Raw genomic sequence first — 16,439 nt, 5'->3', positions numbered from 1 at the left:
CACAAGCTACAGTATCAAATGCTGTAAACAGCAGTTAAATGTAGCCCTCTGTCTTGGCCACTGGGACGGTTGGGCTGTACTGCAGTACTGTTTATTGTCTTTGGCTTCATCTGTAATGAGCAATGACGTCTGTGTGGTACAATGGTACAAGGGTACTGAATATGGGCTATTCACATACTAAAGGCCAGCCTTTCAAAACGACTGTCTCCTCAGAGACTGCACATAATCTACAAGTATTGTGAAGAAATGACAGATATGAATGTTCAGTAATGAGGGTATAATCAGAAAGGGGGGAAAATATATACGATGTCGTGAAAAAGTATTTGCCCCCTTCCTGATTTTCACTATTTTTGCATATTTTTGATGTTGAATGTTATCAGATCTTCAACCAAAACCTAAAATGAGATAAAGAGAAGCTGAGTTTATAAATAACAGCAACAAAAAATCCTCTGTGTGAACAAGTAATTGCCCCCTAACACTCAATAGCTGGTTATGCCACCTTTAGCTGCAATGACTGCAAACAAATTCTTCCTGTAGTTGATCAGTCTCTCACATCGCTGTGGAGTAATTTTGTCCCACTCTTGCATGCAGAACTGCTTTAACTCGGCGACATTTATAGGTTTCAAACATGAACTGCTCGTTTCAAGTCCATCTCAATTGGGATCAGGTCTGGACTTTGACTAGGCCATTCCAAAACGTATCATTTATTTATTTTTAACCATTTTCATGTAGACTTGATTGTGTGTTTTGGATCATTGTCTTGCTGCATGACCCAGCTGCGCTTCAGTGCACAGACAGATGGCCTGACTTTCTCCTGTAGAATTCCCTGATGCAGAGCAGAATTCATGGTTCCTTCTATTAAGGCAAGTCATCCAGGTCTTGAGGCAGCAAAGCATCCCCAAAACCATCACACTGCCACCACCATGCTTGACCGTTGTTATGAGGTTCTTACTGTGGAATGCAGTGTTTGGTTTTCGCCAGACATAATGGGACCCATCTCGTCCCAGAAAAGTTGACTCCAGTTTTCCAATATGCATCTGGAACGACCTGGATGATCATCAAGACTCTTGGAAGAACGTTCTATGGACAGATAGGTCAAAAGTATAACTTTTTAGACGACATGGGTCCCATTGTCACTTGGCTGTGGCTTGCTTTATAAAGCAGGCAGACAAGCAGCGAGGCAGTCAGTTACTGTCAATTGAATGTTAGAATGGGCAAAACGAGTGACCTAAGAGACTTTGAGCGTGGTATGATCTTCGGTGCCGGGTGTGCCGCTTCCAAAATCTCAAAAACGGCCGGCCTCCTGGGATTTTCACACACGACAGTGTCTAGGGTTTACCGAGAACGGTGCAACAAACAAGAAACATCCCAAAAAACATCCAGTCAGCAGCAGTCCTGTGGGCGAAAACAGATTGTTGATGACACTTCGAAGGAAAATGGCAAGAATCGTGCAAGCTAACAGGTGGGCCACAAACAGGCAAATAACGGCGCAGTGCAACAGTGGTGTGCAGAACGGCATCTCGCAACACACAACTCGTCGGTCCTTGTCACAGATGGGCTATTGCAGCAGACAACAACACCGGGTTCCACTCCTATCAGCTAAAAACAAGAAGAAGCGGGTCCAGTGAGCACTCGATCACCAACACTGGACAATTGAGGAATGGAAAAACATTGCCTGGTCTGACGAATCCCGGTTCCTGTTGCGTCATGCTGATGGCAAAGTCAGGATTTGGCATAAGCAGCATGAGTCTATGGCCCCATCCTGCCTGGTGTCAATGGCACAGGCTGGTGGCGGTGGTGTTATAGTATGAGGAATGTTTTCCTGGTACACGTTAGGTCCCTTGATACCAATTGATCAAAGTTTGAACCTTGTCGATTCCTTGTCCCAAAGAATTCAGGCTGTTCTGGAGGCAAAGTGGTGTCCAACACTGTACTAGATGGGTGTACCTAATAAACTGGCCACTGAGTCTATACACATCATTTAAATTAATTATATGAAGAGTGCCTTGGTCCTCTTTTCTTTTTGATGACCAATTTAACACTTTTACCAAAATGTACTATTGTGTACCTTAGTAGCGCTTCCCTTCCTCCTCTTTCTACGGTATATGCATATTCTATTATTATTTTACGTCAAATATTAGTATTATCTGTCTTGAGCCACCTGCCTTTAAAATATAGCCATATAACTACCTTTATTGAAGAAGGCATGTTTTTAGCATTGTAGATCAATATTTGGTTTGATGCTACCTTTGGTCTAGAAGTGAAAAACACATTTTAAGTATGACACGTATCTCTTTGAAATAATGTATTTTGTACCCTGTCACTCATGAGGGTCCATTCATTAATTCCTTTGAAGAGTCTCTTAGAACACAAGCAGACTTTCCCCATGGCTTATATGATTGAAGCATCTTAACAAATGACCGTTTAGCATCTTTGTTAGAATCGGTTCAGTCACGTCGTCTGCCTAAATTAAAATGTTGCCTCATAAGAAAATAAACAAACCCTTTCAACAATTTACAATTCAGGCGACCGCAGCACCAGCTCCCAAGCTCATGAGATATGCAGCAGGGCACGTATATAATGCTGCTCTGAAGTTCATTTGCCGCCTCCATCTGCAACATAATAAATCTCCATCCAGCATGAGCAAATCAATACCTTTTCCTCCAGTGAATTATCATATAATTGCAGGAACATTCAGCAAAATTCAAAATCTTCTTTTCTCTCTCACAATTTATGACTATTAAGAAAGGCCTAGCAATGGCAACCTCTGATGATTTCATTTGAAACCCAGACCGGTACTTTTGTCATTAAAAAAAGGATGGATGGATTGACACAGTTTTTCCCATTGAGAGCTTTCTCCATGCCCTTACCCTACTCCCTCATCACCAGCTCCTACATTGATCTGTTTAATTGGAGTATTTAGCTGTTGTGCATGCCCATTTCCTTTAACAGCAATTAACATTAGAAATAGATTATGTCTGGGCTGACAGGGGGTGCACTGCTTCACTCCAATCCAGCTCATCCACGAATTGAACTTGTTTTGGAAAAACATCACGTGTCCAAAGATCACTCACGTGAACAGACTGGCATCGAAACATGCCAGTCTGTGTGTCCATTAGAATGCAATGCTTCTTGAAATTGGTCTATGGAAAACAATTGTGCTCTTTTCAGAGGTTGTATTGTGAGAGATTGTTGGGATCCAAAACAAGGGCGGAGGAGGAGAAACAGATGTGGTCACTGTGGAGTCCAAGAGACAGACACAACCATGGACACTCCTTTTTACAGCGCATGATGATGTCATCACCAGATGGTTTTCTCATTAACACCCTGGTTGAATCCCCAAACACCTTAACACAATCTATAGCTGTGTCACGCCCTGACCATAGAAAGCTTTTTATTCTCTATGTTGGTTAGGTCGGGGTGGGATTAGGGTGGGTCATCTAGGTGATTATATTTCTATGTTGGCCTGGTATGGTTCCCAATCATGAGGCAGCTGTTTATCGTTGTCTCTGATTGGGGATCATATTTAGGCAGCCATTTCCCCTTTGTGCTTTGTGGGATCTTGTCTAGGTATAGTTGCCTGTGAGCACTTCATTTAGCTTCACGTTTCGTTTGACGCTTTATTGTTTTTTTTTCTTTGAGTTTCTCTTCCGAATAAAGAGGATGGAAACATACCACGCTGCATCTTGGTCCACTCATTATAACGACCGTGACAAGCTGAGGACCTACAACATGGAACTTATTTATTACTGGCCTACATGGCAGGGTAGGCATATCAAAGATCATGTCCCCCTTGTTTGTAGTTGGAAACTCTGTAATCCAAAGAGCAAGATTCGTTTTTTTTTATTTATTTGGAATTAGAATAAAACAGTTCATTGCCCTTGTAACATACAAAACCATCCCTGTGATTAGACCTCTTGTGGATCTCTTCCTAATGCGGTGAACTTAGTGAAGCAGAGCTGTGATGGAGCTTGGCACAGAACCTCTGTTCCACTTCAGTTTGATCCAAATGCTGCGATGCATGCAGTGTCCTGGTTTGGCCCTCCACCATCAACTCCACGGAGGGGAAAATATCCAGTGTACCCTGTGGTTATGTAGCTTTAATAACAGGAAAATCGGATCCTTTTCTACATCTACCTTCTGGATTCCCGACAACATGTACACTGGAGGCTACTGAATCAGGCCTTTATTTGACTTGATATATCGGTCTGCTCTCGGATCAGTCAGCTAGAAATAATTACAGTTGCTATACAACCTTGACCTACGTGTCATTGCCCGAAGTAAACAGTAGACAGCCAGGTATTAGTCATAGATAACACAATTGACACAAGGTTAATTGGGAAATTACTCTCCCAGAAGGTGACATTCTTCTCGGGTGTTAACAATGATCTGGTCAATCTATGCGTGTATATGTAGGCTTCTTGAGAGTCAAGGCATAAAGGCAGGCAACACTGCCAAAACAGGCAATTATTTGACGATCAATCGATCACAATGTTGGGTTAACGGTTGCTTAATGCTTAGGGATGCATGTAATGGCCTCGGATGTAAGGTTAGCCAATAGGGCATAGACATTGCATAGTATGGATCTCTGTTAAGTGTCTGGTCCGTTGTACAGTGATTGAAAGGATACATTGAGAAAATGGTAGTAATTCAATTACAATGATGTAACAATAGAGAATCTGTCATTTTCCAGCAGTAAAGCAAATATGTTTATTAAGCACTTTAATATACATCAGACAATTCTGCTTAATATAGTACAGGAAATACATTTTTTTAAATGAAAAGTTCAATGTACACGGTAAGTTATTTACAATCAAATTGTTTAGGGTCAATTAAAAACAATATGAGGTTTGAGCGATGGCGAAAGAAGTCTGAATACTGTCCAGAATTGATCCTAAAAAGGAGTCCTTCTTCCTTTATACCTTCATAGCACACCTTCAAGCTGTCCTGGAGAGCGGAGGGCTTTGACTTGGGTTTATACAGTGTGTTTGCGACGGCTTTACCATTTTTTCCCCCTTCTCACTTTTAACATTGTGAAAAGCCTGCAAAAAATATGACACACAAATGCTCACACAGCTCCACAGAGTCCATGAAAAACAGATGTTTCCAATCCGAGAGCACCATCTCCAAGCCCCTCCCTCTACAGTGGAGCTATTGCTGGGTTAACTGACATGCAGCCGCTCAGAGAAGAAAAAATAAATGCTTTGTTCCAACTTTGGCTTGACAAGTATACATTTCAAACCATCCTTTAAAACCATAATATTATTGAAGTCTACTACTCAGTGAAGTCGTGACGAGTGAACCCGTAAGCCGTTTTTTTCGTGTGTCTTGCCCCAAAATATACGCCAAATTATCAAAATATAAGCGACACTGCAATAATAGGGGAAACAAAGTTTGAATTTTGTTTCTTGAATCGCAGGTTATAATAAGAATTCCGCCAACGAATGCACTCGTCACCGCTTTCGCTTCAGACCTTTGCATTGAAGCGCCAACCACTGTAGTTGACAGAATACGCAACGGTTATTTGAATCCATTTAAAATGCACACAAAAACACATGAAAAGTCCCACAGGGACGAAATGAAGTCACGTGGGTTTAACGCTTTCAGTTCACTTTCTCCCTTAGGTATCTGTAATACTACAATACACATAGCAAAGAAAATAGTATCAAGACGACCAAAATGGAGTCCAAAATAACCGCAGGCAACTTTTGAACACAGCACCATGATAGAGCATACAATGCAACTTAAAGTGGCTTTTTCCTAAATAAATATGGTTGATTATACTTGTATAGCAAATTGCCTTAGCTATTAACATATTACACACAGCATATGTTTAGTACACTGAACGAGGTTAACACAGATTATTTGGGGTCTTCAGAAAGGCAGAGTACCAATGCGCATCACATTATTCCATGTCATCGATTATCTTGATGTCCTCTGGTAAGATGTGATGATGCACTCAGCGGTACATTGCTGTCGGTGTGTATGATTGCAGGCAGGACAACAAAAACAAACACACAGTATAACAGAAAAACAATGTATAATTATTTGGAACAATTAGTTTGAAACACAGGAGCATAAAGGGGAGGCTGAACAAATACATGTTTGTCATTTTCTCTATTTAAAAAGTGCATACACCGCATATTAAATATCAATACATTAAAACGATAGTGTGCATGATTACACTGAGAAGGCTGTAACAGATGTAGGCACATTGAAGTATCAGGTCATCTAGGCCTTGTGCAGCGATCAACATTCTTCCCTAGGTTTTCTGAGGTGTTCCACTTGAGAGAGTGGACATTTAAAAAAAGAAAATCATTTCTTATGCAGATGGGGAAAAAAGTTGCTTTGGCACATTCCCTCCGATGTCTCCGTGACGAATGGCATTCAAGACATCTGAAATGGTAATGATTTATGTTAGTGCTGAGTTGGAAAAAAATGGTCGTCTTTTAGGCCAGAAAAGTGCATTCTTTGAAAGCCATCATTCGTGTAAGTTTAAGTTCTACAAATGAAAGGTCAATGGACCGTAATAAAATATTGACAAGACAGTGTTTTCAGTAGTGGTGAGTGAGTCATTCAATTGTACTTTAATAACAGCATACTGTATCAACAATGTGGCCATAAATCCTATAAGTAATACAAAGACATTCATAATAGTATCCAGGGATTCTGATTTTTCAGCCTACATACCATCCCTGGATGCTTAACATATACTTCTACCATCTTCACCATGAACCCGTTTGAAATCGTAATGAAAATAAAGCATGTCTGACCTGATCTACTTCTAATATAATGAGTAAAACAATTATGTTGAACATCAGAATAACTCTATAGTTGGTGGTTAATGCTTAGAAAAAATGTACATTCTAATTACATCAGATTCGTTTGAGAATGAAAACTTACCAGCTATAATGGTGTCTCCTTTTTGTAGTTAAACCCAGGGTCTGATCCTTCTATCTGCAGTTTCAGTGCTTGTTTAAGGCTTAATTCAGTCTCCCCTATAGGGTAGTTCTCCAGCACATCCTGGTGCCCTCTATTCTGTACAGTCCATGGGACAGAAACCCTCCCGAGAAAAACCTGATTGCCCTGAAGATGGTAGTTGGGGTTGGTCATAATGCCATTTCGCTTCTTCTCTGCAATGCTCTGCTGTTGGATGAACAATTGCTCTTGGGTCAGTCCCCCATCTGGCTGGGTGGAGCCGCCAACCATGATCTTACAATGAGGATCCTTCACTGCAATGTTCGCTACAGACTTGTTGAGCGCAATCCTCTTATCAAACTGGGTCATCTCATATTCCTGACCCTGGGTCGAGCCAATGCTCTTGAGCCTTTTCTTGTCTCCTGACCCCCCTTTGCCGTTGGATGTGTCATTTCCGGTCTTATTCCCTTTGGTCGACTTGAGACCTGGCTTAACCTGAGCCCAGTCAAATTCACTTGATGGAGACCCTTGATGATGTCCAATTGACTTGGTGGTGGAGGAAGGTGAGACGATGGACTGTCGGCTCCGACTGCGAGGCAGAGAGTGTTGCTGGATTTGCTCTGTGAAGGTCATTCCGTGGAAACTGTCTATCGGCACAGTCTGTGCAGTCGCGGTGGACGAGGTGGTTCTCAGTGAGTTCTTCGAACTTTTGAGGGAATTATTTGAGAGAGAGGATTTCTGTCTGTCCACGGTAGAGTCAGGAGATTCTGAAGGGGAGCTGAAGGCGTGGACAGGACCGTTCTGTAGACCACGTCCAGATGACTGCATGTCTCCAGCTCCTGTGCTGCCAGAGCTGTTGGATTTGATTGTGAGAGACTGCATTTTCCCAGCTACAGAGAGTGGGGTTTTTTGCTCCATAGTGTGTACTGGCGAAGGACTACAGCCATTAAGACTTGAGGCCCCATACTTCTCAAGAAGTTTGATGATCATTGAATGCCCCCCTTTTGCAGCCACTCGCATGGCTGTGCGTCCAAACTGGTCCGCGTGGTTGGGGTCAGCGCCGTGCTCCAGAAGGATCTGCACTACATCTCTGTGCCCCTCTTGGGCAGCAATGCCAAGCGCTGTTGCCCCCTGATTACATGTATGATCCACGTGAGTGCCATTGTCAATCAAGAACCGCACAACCTTTGCGTGGCCTTGCCAAGCCGCTGACTGGAGGGCGGATCGCTTCTCGTTGTCACAAGAGTTCACGTCGGCATGATAGTTGATCAGCATCCTGACCATTTCTACATGCCCTTGCCAGCAGGACACGTGGAGGGCCGTCCTTCCCTCTGTGTCGCTGACTTCCACATTGGCCCCATTTTCCAGGAAGTACTCTGCCATTGCTAGTTGATTCTCAAGTGCCAATATGTATAATGTCTGGCGTCCGTCTGCGTCTTTATAGTCTATATCAGCGCCATGACTCAGCAACAGTTCAACAATATCCCTGTGGCCTTCCAGTGCAGCCACCCTGAGAGAATTCCTCCCATCATATCCTCTTTGGTCGATGCAAGACTTGTTTTCCAGAAGAATATGGACACAGTCATAGTGACCCTCTTGCGCAGACAATATCAGGGGTATTCGACCATCGTTATCCACCTCTGTGCATCGGGCACCTTGCTCAATGAGGGCATCGCATACTTGCCGGTGACCCTCAAATGAGGCCATGTGCAGTGGGGTCCAGCCTGCGTCATCTCTGTGATTCTCGTCCAGCCCTCTGTCCAGCAGAGTTCGGACCACCTCTACGTTCCCTTGAGCGGATGCTATGCTCAGAACAGTCCTTCCTTCACTGTCGATGCTGTCTACCGCTGCACCCCAGAAAAGCAGGGTATTGACAACAGAGGCATGGCCCATGGATGCTGCTGCAAGAAGAGGCGTTCGCCCATTGTTGTCAGTGTGATCCACGTCAGCTCCACCTTCCAGCAGCAGATCAACTACGTCCACATGTCCTTCATAGGCAGCCACAAGGAGGGGGGTCATGCAGTCTTTGTCGCAGTGGTCGACCTCTGCACCCCTGTCAATGAGGAGGCTTACGACAGAGGCATGGCCTTTACTGGCAGGCACACAGAGAGCAGCAACTGAGAGGGCTGTCCTTCCGTCCGCATCTCCATGGTTCACCTCTGCCCCGTGTTCCAAGAGGTGCTCTACGATTTCTCTGTGCCCCATGTATGCCGCTGCAATGAGAGCTGTCCTTCCTTCATTGTCTGCTTTGTTGACTTCTGCCCCGTGTTGGAGGAGGTTCAGCACGATGTCTTCATGACCTCCCCAAGCTGCGGCTCTTAAGGCCGTTCTGCTGTCGGCATCAGCACAGTCAACTTTGGCACCAGCGTAGAGGAGAGCAGACACCACCTCCGAATGCCCACCCCAGGCTGCAGACCTAAGGGCGGTCCACCCATCATGGTCTGTGTGATTGATGTTTGCGTCACAGCCGATGAGGCAGTTTACGACCTTAGTGTGCCCTTGTCTTGCCGCAAGAGTAAGTGACGTTTGTCCATGGTTGTCCTCCATCTCCATGTTTGCTCTTCTGGATATGAGAAAGTTCACCACATCCAGGTTTCCACTGTACGCTGCATTGGCCAGCAAAGTTCTCCCGCTAGAGTCACATTGGTTCACCGAGGCTCCATTGTCTAGCAACGTCCGAATCGAATCCTCTCTCTCCAGTGCCTGCTGCACTATGCAAGAGGCATGGTCGTCGTCGTTGTTGACGTGAGCCCCAGCTTTGACCAGAAGCTGCAGCACCTCCTGCTCTTTAGGTATGGAGGTGGAAAGAGAGTCTTTAGCGGGTGTACCATTCCACACCATCCAAAGAGCCAGGTTGAAAGTCTCTATCTGCAGGTTGGAGTTGATCAGATGCAGGGCAAACTCCTGCACCTCCAGCGGTTTGAGCTGCTTGGCCCTGCAAGTGTAACTCATCGCCACCATCCTATGTCCCTCCGCTGCATTACACAAGTACTTTTGTGTACAATGCTTAACATCCAGGAGCCACTCGGCAACACTGTAGTGAAAGAGGATTTTAGTACCTCCGAGGCCATCAACCAACAACTTGGAGAGGATGTCCATCTTCTTCTGGAAGTCCTCCATGGTGAGAGTCATGTTTTTGGTCCAGACAGCATGGTAAAGCTCCTTGAAAGTAAGTGGCCTGCAGGTTGCAAGGATCACGTTGAGAATAGGCTGGACTTTGGCAAACTGCTTCCGGACAAACAGCCTTTGGCAGAGCCATAAGTAGAGGCCATTGAGCGTGCCGGGAATGTCACGGATCTCTCGCAACATGATGAAGTTCTCCACCACTCCGTCCAGCACGCGCTCCAGGTACAGGAAGCAGCCGCTGCTTTTGATGTGTAGCTGGTTGAGCATCTCGGCCGTCTCCTTGGTGAGGTGCTGGCGAAGGGCCTCCTCCTGGTCGAGCCGGTGGAGGATGTACTGCTGCACGTCCTTGACGATGTAGGCCTTGCGAAGGTCATCCAGGCTAATTTTACGGAATCCTAGAAAAGAGAAAAAATAACTATTAGTTTACCACATCAAAAGCAATGAATTAAACATCAATGTCCACCCCAACTTCTTTCAACACATTTCCAAGATTAATATGGCAGTATTACAGTTTATCAAAGGAATACAGAGAGGGTATAATTAGTCTTTCCATACGAAGGTGACTAATTCCTTTTTCACATGATGCCCTTATATTCTCAAATAGATATCTGACCTTCAGAATATAGTCACTGATATTTTCCCATTGATCTTTTACCTTTGAAGAATTCTATTACGCCAACCTTTAATTTCCTAAGGCACAGACTAATTAGTGGTGAAGCCATGTTGTTAAAATAAAACCATTCAAAGGAATTGAGAGCATGACCCTGGTCTCTGGCAGAGTAATCAGTAATCAGTTCAGCATCAGTATGACAGATCTTTTGTGAAGGACTATGGAAAACAAAGCTGGCGTATTTGATGGTCTAGAGGGGTATTTGATGCAGAAGACCTTTGATTCTCCTAAGGAAGCGCAGTACATTATCATCCCAGCCATACATTTAACTAAAGAAATATCAATACGATTGCAAAAGTATACAAGGAAGACTTTCATCTACATATCAATATATTTAAAGGGGCAATCAGCAGTTGAAACAATGACTAAGCACACTCCCCTGCCCGTTTTCGGTAAAAAGCTGAGGGGTGGGGCTGGAGAAAAGTAACCACTCTCAAATTCATGGACTGAGCTATGGATGCAAGGACCGTCCATGATAACAACAATATAGTTTAAAACATGTTTTGAGTCTATATAGTGTACGTGTACATATACTTTGTTAACAAACATTGGCGTAAAAGAAGCTTATATTTTGAGTTCTGGTGGGGTACGAACTAAGCTCATGAGGCATTAATAGCTATATTCTTCAAGAATCAATGGGTACATATCATTAACTTATATGTCCAAAAATGAATGTAACAACAGCAGATTGTCCCTTTAAAGCTCAAGGCCCAACTAATTATTTAAAAGGCCTCTCCTCACATATTTGAGAGAAAAACACAAAGTAGATCCCCGGAAGAGCTATTTCCGTTTCATAAGCATACGAATGGCCATAAGACAACTCTATGGTTTGACACATTAACAGACTACATGCTACCAGCACAGACTTTTAGAAAGAAATCACCAGAGGGTCTTAATTAATTACCACTAATGTGCAGTAGCAATCCTTTCCCCGACATAAAGGGGTAACTTTCTCCAGGTTAGAGCAGTCAGCTCAGGCTACACACTCAAGGGCAGGGGATCGTTTTATTTACTGTTTCCATGGTCTCAGGCCTGATGGGGGACAGGGGGAAAAAAGGACTGGCAGAGAATTGTTCAATGCTGTTGTAATTTTTCTCAATTCTGAACTTGCCTCCTGCTGTGGGAAACGAGTGTTACATTCTTTTGTTTTATCTAATTACCTATATCATGAAAAACAAGCTGCTTCTAAATGTTTCCTGAAGAAATGGGCTCATTTACTGCTGTCTGGGTTAGGATAACCTAAGCTACCTTAAACACCCTCAATGATAAATAAAACAAACACTACAAAATGGGGATCTGAGAGGGTTCTTGACAGAGACTAATGACAACATTTAGACACAATTAACATGCCTATAATCAATCAGTGCAGTAAGTACTATAAACTGGATTGCTTGGATTACATAATCAAAGTTTCTCTGTGTACAAGTCTCAAACTGTCGCGAAGCCTGAGGCGTCGTTCCCTCCATGAATGGCTTTGTACAGAAAGAAGACTATGAAATCTTACCCAGCACAGGGGCAATGGAGCCACACCAGTAGCAAAATGGGGTGGTAGAGTCTAGGGATGTTACAAATGGACAATTTTGCTTAAAGTTTACTGCAAAATAAATACAAATTTAAGCAATAACAAATAATCTTATCTTGTACAATAATGGTCTTATTACGTACAAAAGTTTGGGGTCACTTAGAAATGTTCTTATTTTTGAAAGAAAATCATTTTTTTTTGTCCAATAAAATAAATTGATCAGAAATACAGTGTAGACATTGTTAATGTTGTAAATGACTATTGTAGCTGGAAACAGCTTTTTCTTTGCAACTCTGCCTAGAAGGCCAGCATTCTGGAGTCGCCTCTTCACTGTTGACGTTGAGACTGGTGTTTTGCGGGTACTTTTTAATGAAGCTGCCAATTGAGAACTTGTGAGGCGTCTGTTTTAAAGGTCGACCGATTATAATTTTTCAAAGGCGATACCGATACTGATTATTGGAGGACCAAAAAAAGCCGATACCGATTACTCGGCCGATTTTTAAAAATGTATTTGTAATAATGACAATTATAACAATACTGAATGAACACTTATTTTAACTTAATATAATACATCAATAAAATCTATTTAGCCTCAAATAAATAATGAAACATGTTCAATTTGGTTTAAATAATGCAAAAACAAAGTGTTGGAGAAGAAAGTAAAAGTGAAATATGTGCCATGTAAGAAAGCTAACGTTTAAGCTCCTTGCTCAGAACATGAGAACATAGGAAAGCTGGTGGTTCCTTTTAACATGAGTCTTCAATATTCCCAGGTAAGAAGTTTTAGGTTGTAGTTATTATAGGACTATTTCTCTCTATACGATTTGTATTTCATATACCTTTGGCAATTCCGTATTTTATCTAACAGGTGTCATCCATAAGTCTAAATATTCCTGTTACATTGCACAACCTTCAATGTTATGTCATAATTACGTAAAATTCTGGTAAATTAGTTCGCAACGAGCTAGGCGGCCCAAACTGTTGCATATACCCTGACTCTGCGTGCAATGAACGCTTTTGTTAAATCTTCCCCCGTTTGGCGAAGTTGGCTGTCTTTGTTAGGAAGAAATTGTCTTCACACAGTTCGCAACGAGCCAGGCGGCCCAAACTGCTGCATATACCCTGACTCTGTTGCAAGAGAAGTGACACAATTTCCCTAGTTAAAATAAATTCATGCTAGTAGGCAATATTAACTAAATATGCAGGTTTAAAAATATATACTTGTGTATTGATTTTAAGAAAGGCATTGATGTTTATGGTTGGGTACACGTTGGAGCAACGACAGTCCTTTTTCGCGAATGCGCACCGCATCGATTATATGCAATACAGGTCACGCTAGATAAACTAGTAATATGTGTAGTTAACTAGTGATTATGATTGATTGTTTTTTATAAGATAAGTTTAATGCTAGCTAGCAACTTACCTTGGCTTCTTACTGCATTCGCGTAACAGGCAGGCTCCTCGTGGAGTGCAATGTAAGGCAGGTGGTTAGAGCGTTGGATGAGTTAACCGTAAGGTTGCAAGATTGAATCCCCGAGCTGACAAGGTAAAAATCTGTCGTTATGCCCATGAACAAGGTAGTTAACCCAACGTTCCTAGGGCGTCATTGAAAATAAGAATGTGTTCTTAACTGACTTGCCTAGTTAAATAATGGTGTAAAAAAATACCAATTTCCGATTGTTATGAAAACTTGAAATTGGCCCCAATTAATCGGCCAATCCGATTAAATCGGTCGACCTCTAGTCTATTTCTCAAACTAGACACTCTAATGTACTTGTCCTCTTGCTAAGTTGTGTTCCGGGGCCTCCCACTCCTCTTTCTATTCTGGTTAGAGCCAGTTTGGCTGTTCTGTGAAGGGAGTAGTACACAGCGTTGTACGAGATCTTCAGTTTCTTGGCAATTTCTAGCATTGAGTAGTCTTCATTTCTCAGAACAAGAATAGACTGATGAGTTTCAGAAGAAAGTTCTTTGTTTCTGGCCATTTTGAGCCTGTGATCGAACCCACAAATGCTGATGCTCCAGATACTCAACTAGTCTAAAGAAGGCCAGTTTTATTGCTTCTTTAAATCAGCACAGTTTTTAGCTCTGCTAACATAATTGCAAAAGGGTTTTCTAATGATCAATTAGCCTTTTAAAATAATAAACTTGGATTAGTTAACACAACGTGCCATTGGAACACAGGAGTGATGGTTGCTGATAATGGGCCTCTGTACGCCTACGTAGATATTCCATTAAAACAAATCTGCCGTTTCCAGCTACAATAGTCATTTACAACATTAACAATGTCTACACTGTATTTCTGATACATTTTATGTTATTTGAATGGACCAAAAATGTGCTTTTCTTTAAAAAACAAGGACATTTCTAATTGACCCCAAACTTTTGTACGGTGGTGTATGTATGACCACTAGGGCCGGGCAATGAAGTTATATCTACCACAACCCTTTGGAGACTTAGAACACAGCTACAGTAACATGTCAATAGCGACAATTGATAACTTTTCAGATAATAAAAAAATGTGCCGCCTCAGAAGAGTCGGTATCTTTTCAGACAGTAGAATTCTGCTCCGGCATATAATGTTCTATTGTTTCCCTGACAACAATAAATGTTGCCGATTGATGTGCTGCTGTGTTTTGTATGCTGTTTTTAATGGTAGTGTAGAAAGATGTACTCTCTTTCTACTAAATGTATTGGTAAGTCGAGGTATTTAAAGAACTTTTAAGTACTTTTTTAGGAGAGCGTGGTTTGCCGGCAGGCAGCATGCAGGCTGCGTGCAGCAGCTTGAGATTATTTGATTGACAGTTATGGGTGCCTAATGATGGAAGTTAGTCCCGCTTCAGAAGCAGCATTACTTTACAAATGCTGTGCATATCTCCAGAGAAGGTTTCAATTTAAAAAGCCGTAGTGTTGCCCACCCTAACAGTCAAACAAACATGTTGTACCTGAGGCGCTTTTGATGGACCACAATCCATTATATCTGAAAAGGGTAATCGATCCAGGCTACACGTAGCTGCAGTTTCATATTATGAAACAAAAACAACCCAAACCCACCAGGGCCGGCCCTGGCCGTTCTGCCGCCCTAGGCGAGACAAACAAATTGCCACCCCCTGCAAAATTACAATAGTCCCTATAAGAAAAATGACGTTGAAAAGAAATAAAATAAAATATGTATTTCTGGGGGTTGAAAAGGTGCCTTTTATGGACGTTGAAAGTACGTATTTTCAACTTTAATTCAGAACCAAATTAATTTTGTATTTTTATTTTACGAATGCCCATCCATGTGGTAGGCCCAACGTTTGTAGAACACCAACAAACAAAAAATGTCGGCCGGTACGAACAGGACCCAAAAAAGACGTCCAAAAGACGTCGGCCCGTGCATGATCTGGTGTAGCCTACGGTGTCGGCCTGCAATGGAATTTTATGAATGCCCATCCATGTGTTAGGCCCACCGTTTGTAAAACAGGCTGTTGCATTAGCTTTATTAATCCTGATTCCTGTGACTAATCCATTTGGCTATTTAACCTCTGAATATCAGCTACCCAACTTCATCAGGAGTTATCCTGAGCCTATTTGCAATGAGTTTACACAGCGAGAAATGCAGAAGTGTTTTCCTTTTCGCTATGATCAGCTCGTCAAAAATGTACGGATACAATATTGAAACCCATGATTATGACATTTTAGCCCACAGGAGGAAACTCCTGGACAGCAGTTATGAGTAGGCTGGTTGTCCATTCCATAAAGTCCATTTTCCTTTGACCTTTACTGTTTTCAAGATATGTTGTTTGTTACAATTTCAGTGCAGTTTTATATTTGATTGGGCGCCATTTAGTTTAGGTTCTTTGATCTCAGAAATCTGCATGCTGTAAAAAAAAAATGTCCATCTCATTACATTATCATACATTTCATCTCCATCCTGCAGACTGCAGAAAAGGCCACATACTCTACAATATGCAATATCTGCTACATGATTTATGTTAGATAACTTTTTTGACGGAAAGCTGGTGGAGCGCCGCAGCGATGCGTGTCTCCAACAGAGAGGCATACTGGGAATGGACAAGCAAAATATTTTGTGGCCCTGCCTTTGAGAAAGTGGGCACTGCTTATCACAGGGTGGCATCAGCACTCACCTAAAAAGCCCATATGCCACTGGTTGAGAAAAACACTTTTGTGAGGCTTTACGTGTTGTTGGAGGTCAGTTTAGCT

The 16,439-nt window shown here is 42.4% G+C and overlaps 1 protein-coding gene across 3 annotated transcripts in view; it reads right to left on the bottom strand.

Annotated features, from left to right (window-relative positions):
* Positions 1 to 4,682: 4,682 nt before the first annotated feature.
* LOC129827925 (ankyrin repeat domain-containing protein 50-like) overlaps positions 4,683 to 16,439 on the bottom strand; it is a 35,336-nt gene continuing 23,579 nt past the window's right edge. For all 3 annotated transcript variants that reach the window (XM_055889215.1, XM_055889216.1, XM_055889217.1), the window contains exons 4-5: positions 6,904 to 10,439; positions 4,683 to 6,396 (exon numbers count right to left, since the gene is read on the bottom strand). In XM_055889215.1, coding sequence (XP_055745190.1) covers positions 6,907 to 10,439 — 3,533 coding nt within the window. In that variant the 3' untranslated portion in view covers positions 4,683 to 6,396; positions 6,904 to 6,906. The remainder of the gene's footprint in view (positions 6,397 to 6,903; positions 10,440 to 16,439) is intronic.

The sequence above is a fragment of the Salvelinus fontinalis genome, chromosome 29 (assembly GCF_029448725.1).
Source record: "Salvelinus fontinalis isolate EN_2023a chromosome 29, ASM2944872v1, whole genome shotgun sequence".
Classification (NCBI taxonomy): Eukaryota; Metazoa; Chordata; class Actinopteri; order Salmoniformes; family Salmonidae; genus Salvelinus; species Salvelinus fontinalis.
This window is presented reverse-complemented; position numbering and strand designations above follow the sequence as displayed.